The 16919-nt window shown below is 34.4% G+C and overlaps 1 protein-coding gene across 1 annotated transcript; it reads left to right on the top strand.

Moving 5' to 3' along the window:
- The first annotated feature begins 11954 nt into the window (after positions 1-11954).
- Positions 11955-14236, top strand: LOC113284645 (polyphenol oxidase, chloroplastic-like). Its single transcript, XM_026534160.1, has 2 exons — positions 11955-13180; positions 13420-14236. Exons 1-2 carry the CDS (start codon positions 11990-11992, stop codon positions 13975-13977), a joined length of 1749 nt encoding a protein of 582 aa, XP_026389945.1. The 5' UTR covers positions 11955-11989; the 3' UTR covers positions 13978-14236.
- Positions 14237-16919: the final 2683 nt, after the last annotated feature.

Consider the following 16919-nt stretch of genomic DNA (forward strand, 5'->3'; position numbering starts at 1 on the left):
AAGAAACTAGACTTAAAACCCTCACTTCCGAGCGGGAAAACCTTCGAATGGATGACAACGACAATTTTGAGGAGTTTCACATTAAGATCTCTGAGATAATTAATGCTTCTTTCTCGTTAGGAAAGACTATTTCTGAAAAAAGATATAGTAAGCAAGATTCTCAGATCGTTGCCATCTAGATACGATTATAAGAAACATGCAATCATGGAAGCAAATGATCATTCAACTCTCACACGAAGCACACTTGTTGGTAAGCTAAAATTTTTTGATCATTAATCACAGTCTATTCAAAGTAAAGGAATCGCTTTTAAAGCAAAAATTCCAAATGCTCAAATGGAGAACAATACACAGTTGGATGATTCAAATGAACTGATTGCAGAAAATTCTGATGATGAAATTGAACAATCATTATCATTAATTACTAGACAGTTTCGAGATCTCTTGAAGAAAAGAAACAAGAGATTCGTTAAGGATACTTATCGATCTTCTCGACCGCACGACCGGGTTCCTGTCAAAAGGGATCAGGAAGAAGATGATGAATATCAGCCGCAGTGCTTCAAGTGTAAATGGTTTGGTCATATTGCTAAAGACTGTCCCAATCTTAAGAAATACACTGGAAGCATGGCATTGGCTGTAACTCTAGATGATTCCTCTGAGTCATACGATTCTGAAGATGAGGAAACAACTGATGTTGCATCAGTTGTCAATCTTATTCCTTCCTCCACCATTAGTGATTTACCCATTTTAAGAATGGACATGCCTTCCGATGTTATTAAATCATCCAATGTTAAAGGGAGAAATAAGACGAGATGCAAAAACTGTCTTAATAGAATTACTAAAAGTTGCATGTGAAATTTCAGTATATCCCAAATACTTCGTTGGTTCAGGGTAATAGAAAGAGATCTTTTCATACTATACTAGATCAAGAACACTCTGGTTGTTCAAAATTCCATAATGAGAGAACATCTCATACTAATACCACTTGATCGATATTATAATTCTTTCTTCATCTAGTGTGCCAATTTTTGAGTGAGGAAGAAGAAAAATCAAGGCACTTTTGTGTAGATTATGAAAATAATATATAGTATTTGAAGATATTTAATATATTCATATCTTTGGGAATATTATATTTTCGGAAGTATGAAAAATATAAAAAGTATCTTCTCCTATTTTGATCATTCCTTGTCCAAACTATGGGTCTGGATCAAATGGCTTCTCTGGAGAAGATGCAAGATCAGAAATATCATCTTAAAACTAAGTCTTGATTATCTCTTGACATTAAGGGTAACATCAGAAAGGGAGATTGTCTTAGCAAGAAGAAAAGAGAGAATACTCTGAAGAAAGATCAGTGTATTGAGGCATTGCCACATTTTTGTGTTCCATCAAAGACAGAATTACATGCTCTTGCAGAATCCTTCACGAAAATTTCTCATCTGCAATAGATTCTGGTCAAGCAACAAGGGTTTATACTTGAAGAAATTCAAAAGCTGAAAAGTAGTAATCCACCTTCATTCAAGTCGGACATGAAGGATTAGGTTGCAAGGAATAATAGACATCAATTTTTGTTTTCTTTCATTGATTGTACTTGTCTATTATGAATAAAATTATTTTATTAGTAATTTTTCCTGTGATAGTTTTTTTTTGGTTTACGTAGCCTGTGCTTAATTGCTTTTATCTTATTGCTATGTATGTTTATGGGATGTTTGATTTCGGTTTTACTACCTTAATATTCGATCTCATATATGGTGAACCCTCATGGTTTGGGTGACTTTTTGATTTAGCGGGATTAAGTTCTATCCCTAGTAGGTAGGCTTTATCAAAGGATTATGAGGGGTTCTAATATAAACAGTATGTGAAAAGTCACAATATGTTGAATCGGTTTTGGTTTAGCATAAAAGCACATGTGTTTCGACGGTTTTCAACTTTTTCTTGCAATTTTTAAAACCGGTTTTCAACCTTTCTCTGGTAAAGGTTGAGGTGTGTTGTTATTCTTTTGTTTATGCATAATGATGACAACGTGGTGATATTTCAATATCAATTGTCCCTGGATGAAGACGCTATCATATTGGAGAAGTGGATGCGAAATTTGAGGTAACAATCTTGTTAGTTAATTGTTTTCCTGTTTAAGAAAAGCCTGAGTTTATATATATATTTGTTGCTTTTGCTTAACAAAATTTAGGTTCAATTGATATTTATTCCATGATGTGTGTGTGGATGTGTGTTTCAATTGGTTCATGTTAATAAAAACTATCGTTATCTTGCTTTATTGTGTGCTATCAATCGTTTAGGCTTACAAAATTTCGGTACAATTGATGTGTGTATGTGATTCAATTGGTTCTGGTTAAGAAAAACTATTGTTATCTTGCTTTTGTATAGTTTCAATGGTTTAGGATTACAAAATTACGGTGCAATTGCGGTGCTTTTAATGTCTATGTTGTTTCAATTTCTTCCGGTTGAGGTGAATCATTATGCAAGTTGATTTATGTTGGTTTTTATGAATTAGTTATGGCTTAACAAAATATTTTGTGTATGGGGTGAGTTTTTTAGTCCAATTCGATTCCGGATAAGAAACTAAGTTAATTCTGATCTTAGTTTGTCTTATCGAAGTGAGGTTTTCGGTTATTAAAGTCTAATCGAATGCCTAAACAAGGAAATGCTAGGTAACTAACCTGGTATTTGGTTTGTTTAAAATTGAAAGGTCTAAGTTTATGGATAATTAGAACCTGATGAGAAAAATGGAGTTATCTTTATTTTGGTCTTATCGAATTAAGCGGTTGTTTTTGAACAATCGGTTTAGCAAAGGAACTAATGTGATTAGTTCCTTTTCAATGGTTTGCTAAACTAAATGGGAAAAATTGTTTCGGGAAATTGTTTCCTTGGTAACATATCAAAATATGACTACTTATAGTTTCGTTTTTGATATTGGTTATCAAAACATGATTAGTGGAACCCTCGTGCCTAACTCTACAGGTTTGCAAGTCTATTATGAGATTTGTAAGATTCTTTTCGTGTTGTCCTTTATTTTTTCGTTTCTTTGTCATTTTTGTGACAAAAAGGGGGAGAAATATATGGAGTAAACAAGTGATACTGGCATTGATTTTATATTAATTGGTATCACTAAGGAAAATAATATTGGTGCTTGAATGTTTTATCTAACGAAAGAGTGAAAACACAGACTAAGGGGGAGTAACATGTCATATTGATTGGTATAACAAAAACCTGCGGATTGAATATCTACCTATCTTCCTTAGGGGGAGTATTAGCTTTTTATTATAATGTCAACAGCGGCATTTTCAAGGATTGAATGTAAGAATTTTAATGTGCTTTTGAGTCGGGAATTAAGCAGAGTGTAATGAATTCTTGTAATTTGTTTATCCATATTTGTCACTAAAATTGACAAAGGGGGAGATTGTTAGAGCATTTGTCGGTTTAACCCACCAAGCGTCGGTATGTCAAGTTTGGTTGTCATATTTTAGTGAATCAAAACTCATGTTAAGAGTCGCTTGATTATGTACTAGAGTTAAACTTCGTATAGGTTAGCTTGAAAGAATTAGGATATGAGACATTACAAGTATTGCGAAGTCTTGAAGATCTTAAGAAGAAAGGAGCTACAACGACAACAATCATCATTCCACTTGAGGTTAGTGATATTTGACTTGAACTGTTTCATTCCCTAACGTATCTTTCAAGTCGTGCATATTGAAAACATAACTGCGAAGCATATATGAACTCTAGATAGACATAGTATTAAGGAATACAATACGAGGCTTATTGCTTAACCATTAAACTTTGTAGATAAGACATTGCCATAATCATTTGAATGTTATTGTGATTATGCATGGGTATGAGGTGAGGATTTCATCCTAGGGAACAATGTTTACATGTGTTCTAAGGAAATAAGTTCATAAACTTGTTTGTGGACCGAAAAGGAAATTTCCAGGAGTTATTGGTTTTGTTATTAATTCCATATATTATGAACAACCAATATGTCTGATAGAGTATAACCGCTCACAACTTGTTGTGTTCATGGTAGAACTATTCACAAAGTCCTGACTTTTGTATTGGTATAACTTTTATTAGTAAAACCAATCTTAAGTAATCACCTGTGGTATGATCGGATTATGTATGCCTTTGGGAAAGGGAACCGATCCTTGTAAGGGAAAGGGAACCGATCCTTGTAAGGTAATGGGAACCGATCCTTGTAAGAGGTGAAGTACATCAAGGGGAACCGATCCTTGTATGTGGTGCAGCAAGGTTTATATCAGAAAGGGGAACCGATCCTATGGACATGTGCAACACATATAAGTTAGATACCATATATATGTGGGGAACCGATCCTAGTACCTAGTCAACAGAATCTTTGGGAAGCTAGTGTCACTATGCGTAGTACTCACATGGAGGTAGAACCGAAACTTGTTTTGGTAGAACCGTAAACCCATGATTGTGATTGAATATTAGTTTTATCAATCACATAGTTCTTGAAAGCCATATGAATCAATTCTAAACTTGTTTGGAAGTGTGGCAAATCGGTTTCAAGGTTGTAAGTGTGAAAGAGAACTTAAAAAGTAAAGATGTCGACAAACTTTGAACACGTGCTGTGAATGTTTATTTCTATAATTGTGCAAATATATTCCTTAAGGGTAAGGGAAGAGAATCCCAGGATCGAAACATAAGTAAGTTAAGAATCTTTTAATCAAGGTTATTAATTTCACTTTGTAGGGAAATTACAGAATTATTAATGTGCATTTACTAATTAGATTTTCCGAGAGATTTCGATTGTTATTTTTGGACAGAGCATTTCCAGGAATTATGAAAACCGAATCTCTGCTTTTATGAATATCTTGAGAATATTTTCGGTTTTGGAAATTCCTTGGTGTCCAAACTTCCTTATCTATAAATACACGAAGTTTGCCTTTCTAGCAAACTAATCCTTCGTAACAACAAACATCCTCTTTTGTATTTGTTACTGGTGTAGCCGCCTATCGGAGAGGAGAGTAATCTAATTAGGTGAAATCTCTTACGACCGCTCGTTTTAAAGTCTTCTTTGGGATTGAGAAGCTCTAGCGCGACCCGTTGGTGGGAAACTAGATTATTGCGGTTTATCTTTGTTTTCGATTGATTTGGTTGACTAACGGTGGTTGAAATATGATTGCACCTAGTTTGTTTATTCTTGAGAATCTTCTCTTCTGATATAAGATTCACTCAAACTAGTTCAGAGTTTCGACATGTATTTTTAGACTGTTGTTAGTTCTAAATACGATCTTGTGATAATCCATTGTTAACAGACTTCGTTCTATGCGTGATTGATCACAAGAGATTCAAGTGATTGTGTGCAGGTTTTTATTGAAGATTTAAGAAGATTTGAAGACAAAGAAGACATTAAAGATCTGAATTGGGTTTTATAATCTTTGGTGTGCACAATACTTGTTTGGGTAAAAGTGGATCCAAAATTAATAATCGGTTTATCCTTATGGTAGATTGGATTGATTAATTGAGTAGATCGGCATCAACACGGCTCTCCAGATTAAAGGTGTTTTTGGCGTAATCTTAATCGATTACCTTTGAGTGATGGAACATAATATAAATTAGACCCGACGAAAGGAGTTTATGTTAAGATAAACGGAAGAGCCTTTGTCCGACTCATATCACTTGGTTGAATAGAGTTGATACCAAACATATTTCTTGTTCCTTTACTGTTTGGAATACGAACCAAAGGGATTGTTCCAAGTACGTTACTTATTCATAAGTCGTAGGAGTGGGAATACAGACGGAACTAGGCGAACTATAAGGTTAGTTACTTGGTCTCAACTATACGAAGTTAAGTGTAATTTTGTGTAGCGGCTTAATCCTGAGAGTATTCAATTCTAGACTAGGTCGCGGGGTTTTTCTGCATTTGCGGTTTCCTTGTTAACAAAATCTTGCTGTGTCATTTACTTTTATTTTCCGCATTATAATTGTTTTATTATAATTAAAGTAAATTACACAAACGTTTATTCCTATTTACTTGATAAGCAATCCTATTGTGTTTGGTTAAGTCCGTACCTTTATATCAAGTAAACATACTTCGTTGTTGTATTGTCTCGATCTCGTATCCATATACGATCACACGAAGTGTAAACTGAATAGTTGTATTGTCTTGACTCAGTCCATAGACAATCACTTTCGGAGAAAGGACTTATAGGTAGGAAAAGTTTTAGCTTGAGGTATATTTGGGTACCCTCGCATTTTCATTGAGAAACTTCTAGATGTCGACATTATTTGAACATGTAAATAACTGTTATCATTAATTGTTCAAAGATATTCCTTGATACTCAAGGTAATCCCGAACCGAAATATTGAAAAGCTTTTAATTATGATTTTCATAATATATGTTCTACACTAATAGTAAAAGTTTTCTACATGAGACTCAGAAATATGGCTTGGTAATTAATTGGGAATAGGAAAACCGAAATTAGATACTTTAATGAATATATATAGAATATTTTCGGTTTTGGAATTTCCTTGTTATCCAAATAACCTTGATCTATAAATACATGAGTTTGCATTTTTTGCAAACTATCCTAAGAGACAGGAAAATTTGATTCGTGTTGTTTCTGGTGGAGACGTTTATCTGGAGAGGAAAGTACCTTAATTAGGCGAAATCTCTTACGACCGCTCCTTTAAAGACTTTTGTGGGATCAAGAAGCTCTGCAAGTACCGTTGGTGGGAACCTAGATAATTACATTGTTATTTTAGTTTTTGATTATTGATTTGATTGACTAACGGTTGTTGAAACTTTGATTGCACCTAGTTTGTTTATTCTTGAGAACCTAATTCTCTCCTGATTTAAAGGATCACTCAAACTAGATCAAAGTATCGATGGGATATTTAGAACCATTTTCGGATCTAAAGACATCTTGTGATAATCCATTGTTAACAGACTCTATTCTGTGTGTGATTGATCACAAGAGGATTCAAGTTGTGTCGTCCAGGTTATTAAGAAGAAAATCGAAAATTTGAAGACGAAGAAGATTTTTTTATTAGTTTCCGTATCTTATGAATTTAGTGCACAAACCTTGGTCGGCTAGGATCCAACTAGAATCATGTTTATCTTTGATAGAATTGGTTGTCTAGTTGCATGAGATCATCATCACTTTACAGTTACTGTTTGAGTTGTATATTGATTGATTGCGAATCTAGAAATTGGTTATTTCGGTAATAAAACTTTTAGATTGATCTAACCATACAAAGAAGTTTATTACATTAAACGGAAGAGCCTTTGACAATGAATCATAATATATTATTACCAAAGATTTAATAGAGTGGTTACCAAACATATTTATCATTTACTATTTGGAATACGATCAAAATAATTGTTGATTCACGTGCGTGACTATAGAAGTCGAATGTGCAGGGATATTGAGGAAACTAAGTAGCTAGGGGTAGTCTACTTGGTCTCAACTATACGAAGTTGGTATTATATTTTGTATAGCAGCTTAATTTTGAGAGTATTCAAAACTGTACTAGGTCCAGAGGTTTTTCTGCATTTGTGGTTTCCTCGTTAACAAAATATTGTCATGTCATTATAATTGATTAAATTACACAGGTACCTATAGTCAATCATTTATAACCGTAACTATTATCAAGCACGTATCTTTTTGTCGTATTGTCTCGACCTCGTCCATAGATAATCATACAAGGTATAGGACTTAAGTTGTATTGTCTCGACTCTGTCCATAGACAATCACTTAAGATATCAGATTTACAGGTTGCTATTTAAAAGATTGTGGTGTATAATTGGGTACCCTCGTCTTTTCAATTGTGTTATGTTATTGAACCATTTTTCATTTATCAAAGTTAGTTACATTAGTACGTATTTAAATTCAATAGCTAATAATACAACCAAGTTCTCTAGAAGAAAAATGTGTCAGGTGGATGGATAGATATTATCCTTCCTTCATTCATCATCCGTTATGTATTTCGTTTCATCTTTTTTAATGCGGCTATTTTATCAAAAAAAAAAAGAAAAAAAAAAGAAGGACTTGTAAAAGTGGAAAACAAAATTAAGGTCATTTTTTTTAAAGGAGTAACTTCTTGGTCATCTGCTAATCCAGATTTAATTTCCCAAAGGATCAGTAGATGAATTTTTCAAAGGGGTTTTATAAGAAAAATCTTATTCAAATCTTCGCATCTTCAAATTTTCTAATACCAAGAACGCCTTCATTTTTTATTAATGATACATACTCATCGTTAATTAAGACAAAATTCACTTAGGTATAAAGTAAAAAACAAATGAGCATTGGTTTTAAGATAAATAAAAAGACAATAAGAAGAAAGGGATGATTAATGAATCCTTCACCGTCACCAAGCGATAACTGGATTAGAATACTTATCTATCTTCTGTTAGAAGCATTCATCACCAACCGTATGATAACAGTACGCTTAGCTATCCCCAAAAACTCCTTGTATCACCGGGTAACAAGTGCGCTTAGCAACCGAATTCTATCCAACTGAGCCGCATTGAGGTACGCTTACAAAGTGTAACTCGATCGAATGCTTTAGGGTTTGTGAATTTAGGTTTGATTACAGCAGTTCAACTCAGTACGCTCGGTTCACTTACTGGTTTTGTTTCCACACACGATTTATTTACATAATCCCTCTACAAGGTCTCATGTTTTCTACTTGTGTAAGAGATGTACGACAATTACGGATCGTTCAACTCTCTACTAGCAATACAATGATCAATAGACTAATCTAGTTGCGCACCCAAACCAATCTAGGAATCAATCATAAACCCTAGATATAATGAAAACAAATGATGATGATTAGAGATTCAAATAGACTTGTATTAATAACAAAGCTTCACGCTTAGAACATTGAATTCATCCTTAATCAACAAAGGATTTAGCTACAATAAGATGAATAATGATGGTTTCCCCCTAAAGGGGTAAGCCCTAGGTTTGTGATGTAGAATAAACCATAGCTTGTGATATGAGATGATACATTCTTTGGAATGCCTAATACATATTTATATAGGTTTACATTGCTTTGACTCCAAGTATCCTAGTTGTTTATGGAAACCGACCAGAAACTACGAAAGAAGGACCCTAAAACCGATTCTCAGCCTTCATGGTTTGCATTCGAGTATGCAAACGAAATTTTCAAGATGAAAACGAAATTTTATAATAAAATCCAGGGAAACAAATTTTCGTACCCATCTGCAAAATAAAATTTCAGTTAAATCTGTTTACATACCCGTTTGCTAACTTGCTTGTTTTCGGTATTCGGTAAAACATGTTTTGGCCGTAACTTCTTCGTCCAAACTCGGATTGACCTCATTATTTTTTCATTATTTTCTTCTTTCAATTATTTTCAAGATGGTGATGAGAAATCCTGAACTTGAATGAGTTAATATCGGTCTTAGGCCCGTCTCTTGTTTTGCTCCTTTTCGCCGCACTTCTTTCACTTCTCTTCGACTTGGGCACTTGGATACTTAGAATACTTCTCTTCGTAGATATTTTTATCACTTTGTAGCTCCTTTTTGGATGATTCAACTATTAGAGATAAATAAGAGAAAACAAGAGTAATAATACGAATACATGCAAGAGAAATAGCTTAAACAAGTATGGAATTGACGCTAAAATCATATGAATTATGCACTTATCAAGGCTGGTGCTCAAAATGGGTTTTTTCCCTTCAAAGGTGATACTAATACTGTTAGAGTTCATCATCCTAAATTTCATTGGTATAAAAAGATTTGGAAACCTTATATACATCCTTGTACTTCTAGTACTGTGTAACTGAACAAAATTTGAGTAAAAAAGGTTATAGTTCTGGTTTCAAGATGCTATATCTGCCACAATATACTAGGATTATGTGAAGCATATACTCTAGCATTGTGAGTTCAGTATTTCAATATGGAATTGGATTGAAGGTATTTTTTCTTTTCATAATCCTTCTTCATTTATTGATATTCCCTCAATATGCGAAAACAAGAACCCAATAGTGAAAAAAGTCTGGTTTGTGGCTGCTTCCAATATTATGGTTGATCTCTGGTTTCCAAGAAACTGAATTTACTTTGATGGAATTGATTCTGATGAAGAGAGATTATAAGAAGAAAATTATTCACACTGTCCATGCTTGTGAAATTAGATTTAAAGGTACAATGTGAGGTTCTTGTTATGATCTGTATATTCGTTTGACATGGCTAGTAGAAGAGTTAGGATTACAAGAATTATGGAGTGCTATTTCCACCAACTATATAGCAACACAACTCTATTATCCTATAATAGAGCATCTAGGGGTAATCCTGATATGTCAGGTTATGGTTTGGTTGTAAGAAATCATACTGCATATTTTTGTTATATAAAGTCTGGTGGAATGGGTATTGCCACAAGCTTCATTGCTGGGATTTATGCTAGTATATAAAAGCATTAGGATGTTCTATTGATAACCATAGAAACAAGATGATTCTTCAATCTGATTACATAGTTGCTTTGTGTGCTTTTGTGAAGAAGAATATTCCTTAGTGTTCCTAATCAAGACTGAAGAATAAGTAATAACTTGCAGGTAATCCATTTTAAACATGTAATAAGAGAAATCGTTTTCACAAGGGATTTCTTTTTTAGGATCATACCCTCACATTCTCCAATAAATCACCCGATTTTAGCTAGGATGGAATTTCCCTTCCTCTCTTATCTCAGTTTTGCCTGAAATCTTTTTTGTTGTATTTTGGACTTTTATTTTTTTTAATGGGCTTGTTGCTCTTTTGTTTATTTTCTAGTTTTCTTTGGCATTTTGTATCTTTTTGGCTTTATTTTTAATCCCAAGGACTCCCTTTATCTCACTATACACCATAATCCTTGCAGCCCTCAAGATAACGGTTCTAAGCAAACGGCAGATACAAAGTGAATACATGAAAAGGAGAAACGAGACCTTGTTCCATTTGGAAGAATAGCCGTCATCTGAGACTAACCGGTTTCTAACCCGCAATTCAGTAACTAGCTGCCAAACACTTAACCTATCCAAGTCCGCACCCCCATCATTTCAAGCAACATGCATTTTCTCCATTCCACTAATTCTTGCTCTTTTTTCCCTCCCAAACACTTAACCTATCCTAAGTCCTATGGGTGCTAATCTAGCAGCTATGTTAGCAATCCACGTCAGCTAGGGCAATCTCCTATCTCCCATAGGAGTGCTAATTTAGTAGCTAGATTAGCAGTTCACGTCATCTGGGATCACTATTCAACGCTGTTTGGTTCAGCGCTTTAAATCTCAGCCGTTAGATCCGAAATTAATCTCCTAGCTAGCGTTGAACCATTCAGCCTAAAAGTCACTTTTTGAACGCTGAACCATTCAGCGCCTCAATCTCGCTGCTAGTTTAACTACGAGCAAATGCTAGGAAAGAGAACTAGTGTTAACAAATAGGCCACACTTTTTTTTTTGAACTGCAACATTGTTCTGCTAATCTAACAGCTCAATCTAGCCCATAAGACTTAGCCTTAGAATCTACCAGATGGAAGTTTCAAATTTACAAAAATTTACAATCATCACAAACAAGAACTTAAGTCTCAACTTTCTTTTACACAGTGAGTCAGTGACGAACCAAGAAAAGATTTACCACTTGTGCTTCAGGACAAATCCAGCAACCCCTTGAGAAAATTTGTGCTTCAGGACAAATTTAGCAACCCCTTGGAAAATTTGCCGTACCCAACTGCTTGCATTCCCATTGTCCATGTCCTGTCATCTCGTGCAGAACGTTTCCTATTATTTTCGTGTAAAACGTTGCCAGGTTTGAAACTTCTTTCTCTCTGGCCAAATCCCTCTTGGCCATCGATCTTGCTACGTGTCGAATCGATATACAATGTTTTCTGACGGTGAGAACACGGTCTCTGGAATATGTGTAGAACCTAATCTTGATTTTTGCTCACACTCCTCTATTTAAACATCGCTCTTTCTTTCTCTACAACACACCATTTCAATCTCAGATAAGCTCATTTGATCAAAAACCATGTCCCTCTCTCATTTGTATACCACACCCATTTCCTCTTCAATCACTAACAATCCTCTTCGAAGTTCTACCAAAACTACCAGCAGCCCATCAGTTCATCTTTCAAACCATACCCAATACATCTCATGTAAACAAAACAAACAAACCAGCAAAGAAGGCAATGCAAATCATAATGTCATTGATAGAAGAAATGTCCTCTTAGGGTTAGGAGGATTATATGGTGCCACCGGTACTGCTATAGGTGCTCCATTTACCCCTCCTGACTTAGGTCAGTGTCATAAAGCAACGGACGATGATGTTACCCCGAAAGAGGTTGATTGTTGTCCACCTAAGTACGGTAATGCCAAAATGGTCGACTTCACACCGCCTTCTGTTAATGATCCATTACGAGTTCGGAAAGCAGCCCACAAATACAATCCGGACGATATTGCGAAATTTGAAGCAGCTATTGCTAAGATGAAGGCTTTGCCAGCAGATCATCCATGGAATTACAATCAACAAGCTACCATTCATTGTACTTACTGCAATGGTGCCTTCAATCAGTTCAACAGTGATGCTTTACTTCAAATTCATGAAAGTTGGTTTTTCCTTCCATGGCATCGTTACTATCTATACTTCTGGGAGAAAATCCTCGGGAAACTTATCGGAGATGATACTTTTGCTATCCCTTTCTGGAACTGGGATACTCCTAAAGGAATGTACATCCCCCCCATGTACTTAAAAGAGAAATCACCTTTATTCGATGACACCCGTGACAAACGTCACTACACGTCGGTGTTTGATTACAAGTATACTTATAAAAACCCTAATCCCACTGACATCGATGCTGTGGTTACTACTAATTTGGCTGAGCTCGACAGTATATTCAAAGAAACGTTACAGTTGCCAGCACTTTTCATGGGGAAAGCATTAAGAGCGGGAGAAAAGCCTACACCAGCTCCAGGGAGGTGTGAAAGTTTGCACAATGTTGCGCATATGTGGGCTGGACCTCCTGACAAACCTCACTGGAATATGGGAAATTTCCACACTGCTGCTCGTGACACTTTGTTCTTTGCTCACCATGGTAATGTCGATCGAATGTGGGATATCTACAGTAAGTTCCGTGGACAGAAAGTTGAATTCAGAGATCCTGACTGGCTCGACTCATCTTTCATCTTCTACGATGAGAATGAACAACTCGTCAAGTGCAAGGTGTAAATTGCTCTCTCTTTCTCTCTATCCGTCTCTTATCTTGTTTGAAAGAACAGAAGAAAATATTTTATCTTCAAAAAATGCGACATTAAATCATACGCGCATATTCGTTTCCGTGGCCTTATCTCCATAAATTTAAAATTGTCACGGTTTTTTTCGTCATAGTTTTAAGAGTAAAATTCGTCAATTTTAAATTTCCGTGGCCTTATCCTCATCTTTGTTTACGTTTATATGTACAGGTGAGGAATTGTCTGACTCCAGAAAGCCTACGGTACAGTTACAATCCTGAACCACTTGCATGGACAACCATTCGTAGAAAGTACAAGAAACTGAGGAACGAAGCAAAGAAGAGGAGCGAAGGTGATTCATTGAAACTAACCCCAGTTTCCGGGTTTGGATCTCAGCCACGGCCATTAACAGGACCAATACGGGTATTAGTACAAAGGCCAACGACTTCAAGGAGTAAAGATGAGAAAGCAGATGCAGTAGAAATTTTAGTAATAGACGGAATCAACGTTACAAGTGGATCAACAGCAAGGTTTGATGTTTATGTAACTAAATCCCTCGAAGGATTAGCCGGGCCAGACAACGGAGAATTAGCCGGTAGTTTTGTGCAAATTCCGAAATCATCAGCAGGTAAAGGCTCGAGTTTGGAACTGGGTATTAGTACTCTACTTGAAGAAATTGAGGCTGATAGTGAAAAGGAATTGGTTGTGAGCTTGATTCCTCGAAATGGTGATGTTACTGTCAGTGGAGTTCGCATCGAATTGTTCAAGGTTGATGATGATGAAATATGAATGATTCAATGAAGAAGATCAGTTGAGATATGCCTTGAATAAGCATGCTGCAGTTGTGGAGGACCATCATGCTGCAGTTGCAATGGACCATCTTCAATTGGCTGTTTGTGCCTTAGATTTCTCAATCAATGGATAGACCTGTACTGGTGCTAGTCAATTGTTTTAGCTATAATTGAGTGGTTCTTTTGGCTCTGTCTTTGTATTATTTATGGTTTATGGCACCTTATGATAATGAATTTGAACCTTTTGTTAGTAATTCCAAAAAGGTGCACAAAATCACATGGTAATGGTACATGTCTGATTGCTGAGGGTGACCTACCGATTTATGTGAAAAACATGCTCAAGCTAGTACCATTTGATGGCAGCTCCACATAGAAATCAAGGATAGTTCTATCCAGATGGGATTAACCTGGCCACTCGTATTGCTCAAACGTTGCAATCCTTCCGGACACACAGACAATCCTTTGACATACGCTATCAGACCTAATGTTATGGGAAGGCAGAAAATAATGTGGTTGGGCAAATGATTAATGGATACAACGCAAGAAAAAGTAATGAATTCAATAAAAAAATTAGATTCAGGAATGGCTTGCATGATGGGCAACTGGCAACTCATTTCTCGTGCTGGCTCCAGAGTTTTTCTTTAAAGTAAAAACGGTTAAATTCTCCATATAAAACAAAGTTTTTTCGAGCGTTGTAGTTAATCGGAGCTTCTAATTGATTCTGGCCCCACCATAATATCTTTTTTTAATAATTTTATAATAATATTGGCTCACAATATATTTTCGAACAATCACAACAAACCAACAAATTATCTAATATAACTAAATCTAATAAAATCCAATACATTTCCAAAAATATTTAAAAAATCTAATACATCTAATCATAACAATTAAATTCACAAACAAAATAAATTTGTACGGATAAAATTAAAATAAAATCACATCAGAAAAATATTGTTGATCACAATTTCATCACAAAATTAAATCAATCACAAAATTATAAAAAGAAAAATGCCCAATGTCCAATTACAGTTTTTGATAATTAATTAATCCTAATTACAATTCCACACTATTAAAATCAAATCAAAAAAATATTTTTGATCACAATTTCATCACAAAATTATAAAAAGGAAAATGTCCAACGTCCAATTACAGTTGTTGATAATTAACTAATCTCAATTACAATTTTAAGCTATTAATTAATATTAAAACTAACTCTAACAGCAATTACATTTACAATTTAAAAGAAGTAAAAATACTTTGATCAAAGTTTATAGAGTACCAGATCAAAACGTGCTACCTGTCCGCAAAAGATCGATGGTTAATCCTGTCCAATAGATCGAAATATAAAACCGTCAATAAAAAACATGGAAATAGCATATATAATCAAAAATGAATATTGACAAAAACTAAAAACTGAGGAACCAAAAAACCCCGATGAAAAAGCATAATCGACAAAATGAATATTGGTTTCAACATTATTTTTCTTGATATTGTTCATTTCATAAAAAATAAAAAAATAAAAAACAGTTTCCTTTTTATTAGACTGTAGAAGATACTAAATAATTTTCTAACTCAACAAACAAATATAGTTGTCCAAAAATAATATTTATTTATCGTATAGATAAATATGATAAAAATGTTGAGTAAAAAAAAATATATTATTTAAAGCGTAAATTCCATCAATAGAAAATAAAAATACAAATTAGGCAAACTAAGATTTTCGTAACCTGAACTTTCCAAAAGTAATACAAATTACACAATCGAAAAAAAAAATCTAGGAAAAATATAAAAATCTCAGATATCTTTAGATATCGATTAGTATTATTTTCAAAACAATATCTTTTTATTTATGGAAAAGTGTTGCTTTATATTAGTCATTGGAGCATAAGTCACGCTCCATCTTCGACGCCACTTCTCTCTTCAGCAGCTTCGTTTTTTTTTTCTTTTTTTTTTCTTTTTTTTTTCCTTTTTCCGATTTGTTATATTGTTGTCTAATCAACAATCTGTTATAGTTTTGCAGGTAGCAATGCAAATGTGATGTCTAATATGTATTCACATGAAAGGTTATCTCACTGGGATTTCTAATAGATTTTCGCATGGAAGAAATTGGTAATCTCCTTCTCCTTAAAATCTTGGCATATGTACTGGAACCCAATTTTCTCTCTATTTATCTCAGAATAAACGACGTGAGAGATCCACCCCTCATTTACCTAGAGAGGAAAAAATTGGATCGCAGTGTTTTTTTATTTAAGCAGAAATCGCATATTTGAAGGAAAGAAAAAAACCGATATATATAATTTTTCTATAAAAAGGATGAATGGCAACAAAGCAAGTTGAATGTCCACCAAAGAAGGAAAGACATCTAAAAGTATATTTTTGTGTTTAAATTTGTCAATTAAACTTATTACGATGATTAGTTTTTCGATTCTTCTTAAATTCAATTAAAGTTATTTTGGTAATTAGTTTTCTGATTCTTCTTAAATTGAATTTGAGTTATTTTGATAGAGTGTAGATGATGCAGTGGTTTATTCTTTTATTGTAAGAAGTTGAAAGATGTGATTGGTGGTCTAAGGACTACATATAGTGGTTTCTGAGATGGATTCCATTGTCTCTGTTGTTGTAGCTGATGGACAAGCTCTCCTTCTTTTTGCATGTGCAGTAACATGGTCGGTTGCTTATACTCTTTTTATTGATTATGAGTGTTTTTTTTTTTTGTGAATGATAGAAGTATGTAGTTTAATCGATTATGCTCTGTTATAAATCTGTGAATATAAATGGTGTTCACTGATAATACTCTATTGTAAATCTCTTCGTTTTTTTAATCGATTTTCTATAGTTTCGAATCAGGTTTTCAATCTAAGGAGGAGTCAATTGCGACTTTGGAGAAGAATGTTACTACTCTTAGGTTGTTAAGGCATACCGATGAGAAAAATCAAT

Source organism: Papaver somniferum, chromosome 5 (assembly GCF_003573695.1).
Source record: "Papaver somniferum cultivar HN1 chromosome 5, ASM357369v1, whole genome shotgun sequence".
Lineage (NCBI taxonomy): Eukaryota > Viridiplantae > Streptophyta > Magnoliopsida > Ranunculales > Papaveraceae > Papaver > Papaver somniferum.

Excerpts from the sequence above, each read along its gene's own strand:
- LOC113284645 (XM_026534160.1), top strand. The coding sequence starts at position 11,990 with ATGTCCCTCTCTCATTTGTATACCACACCCATTTCCTCTTCAATCACT. Across the intron at positions 13,181-13,419 it reads AACAACTCGTCAAGTGCAAG|GTGAGGAATTGTCTGACTCC; the intron begins GTGTAAATTGCT and ends TTATATGTACAG.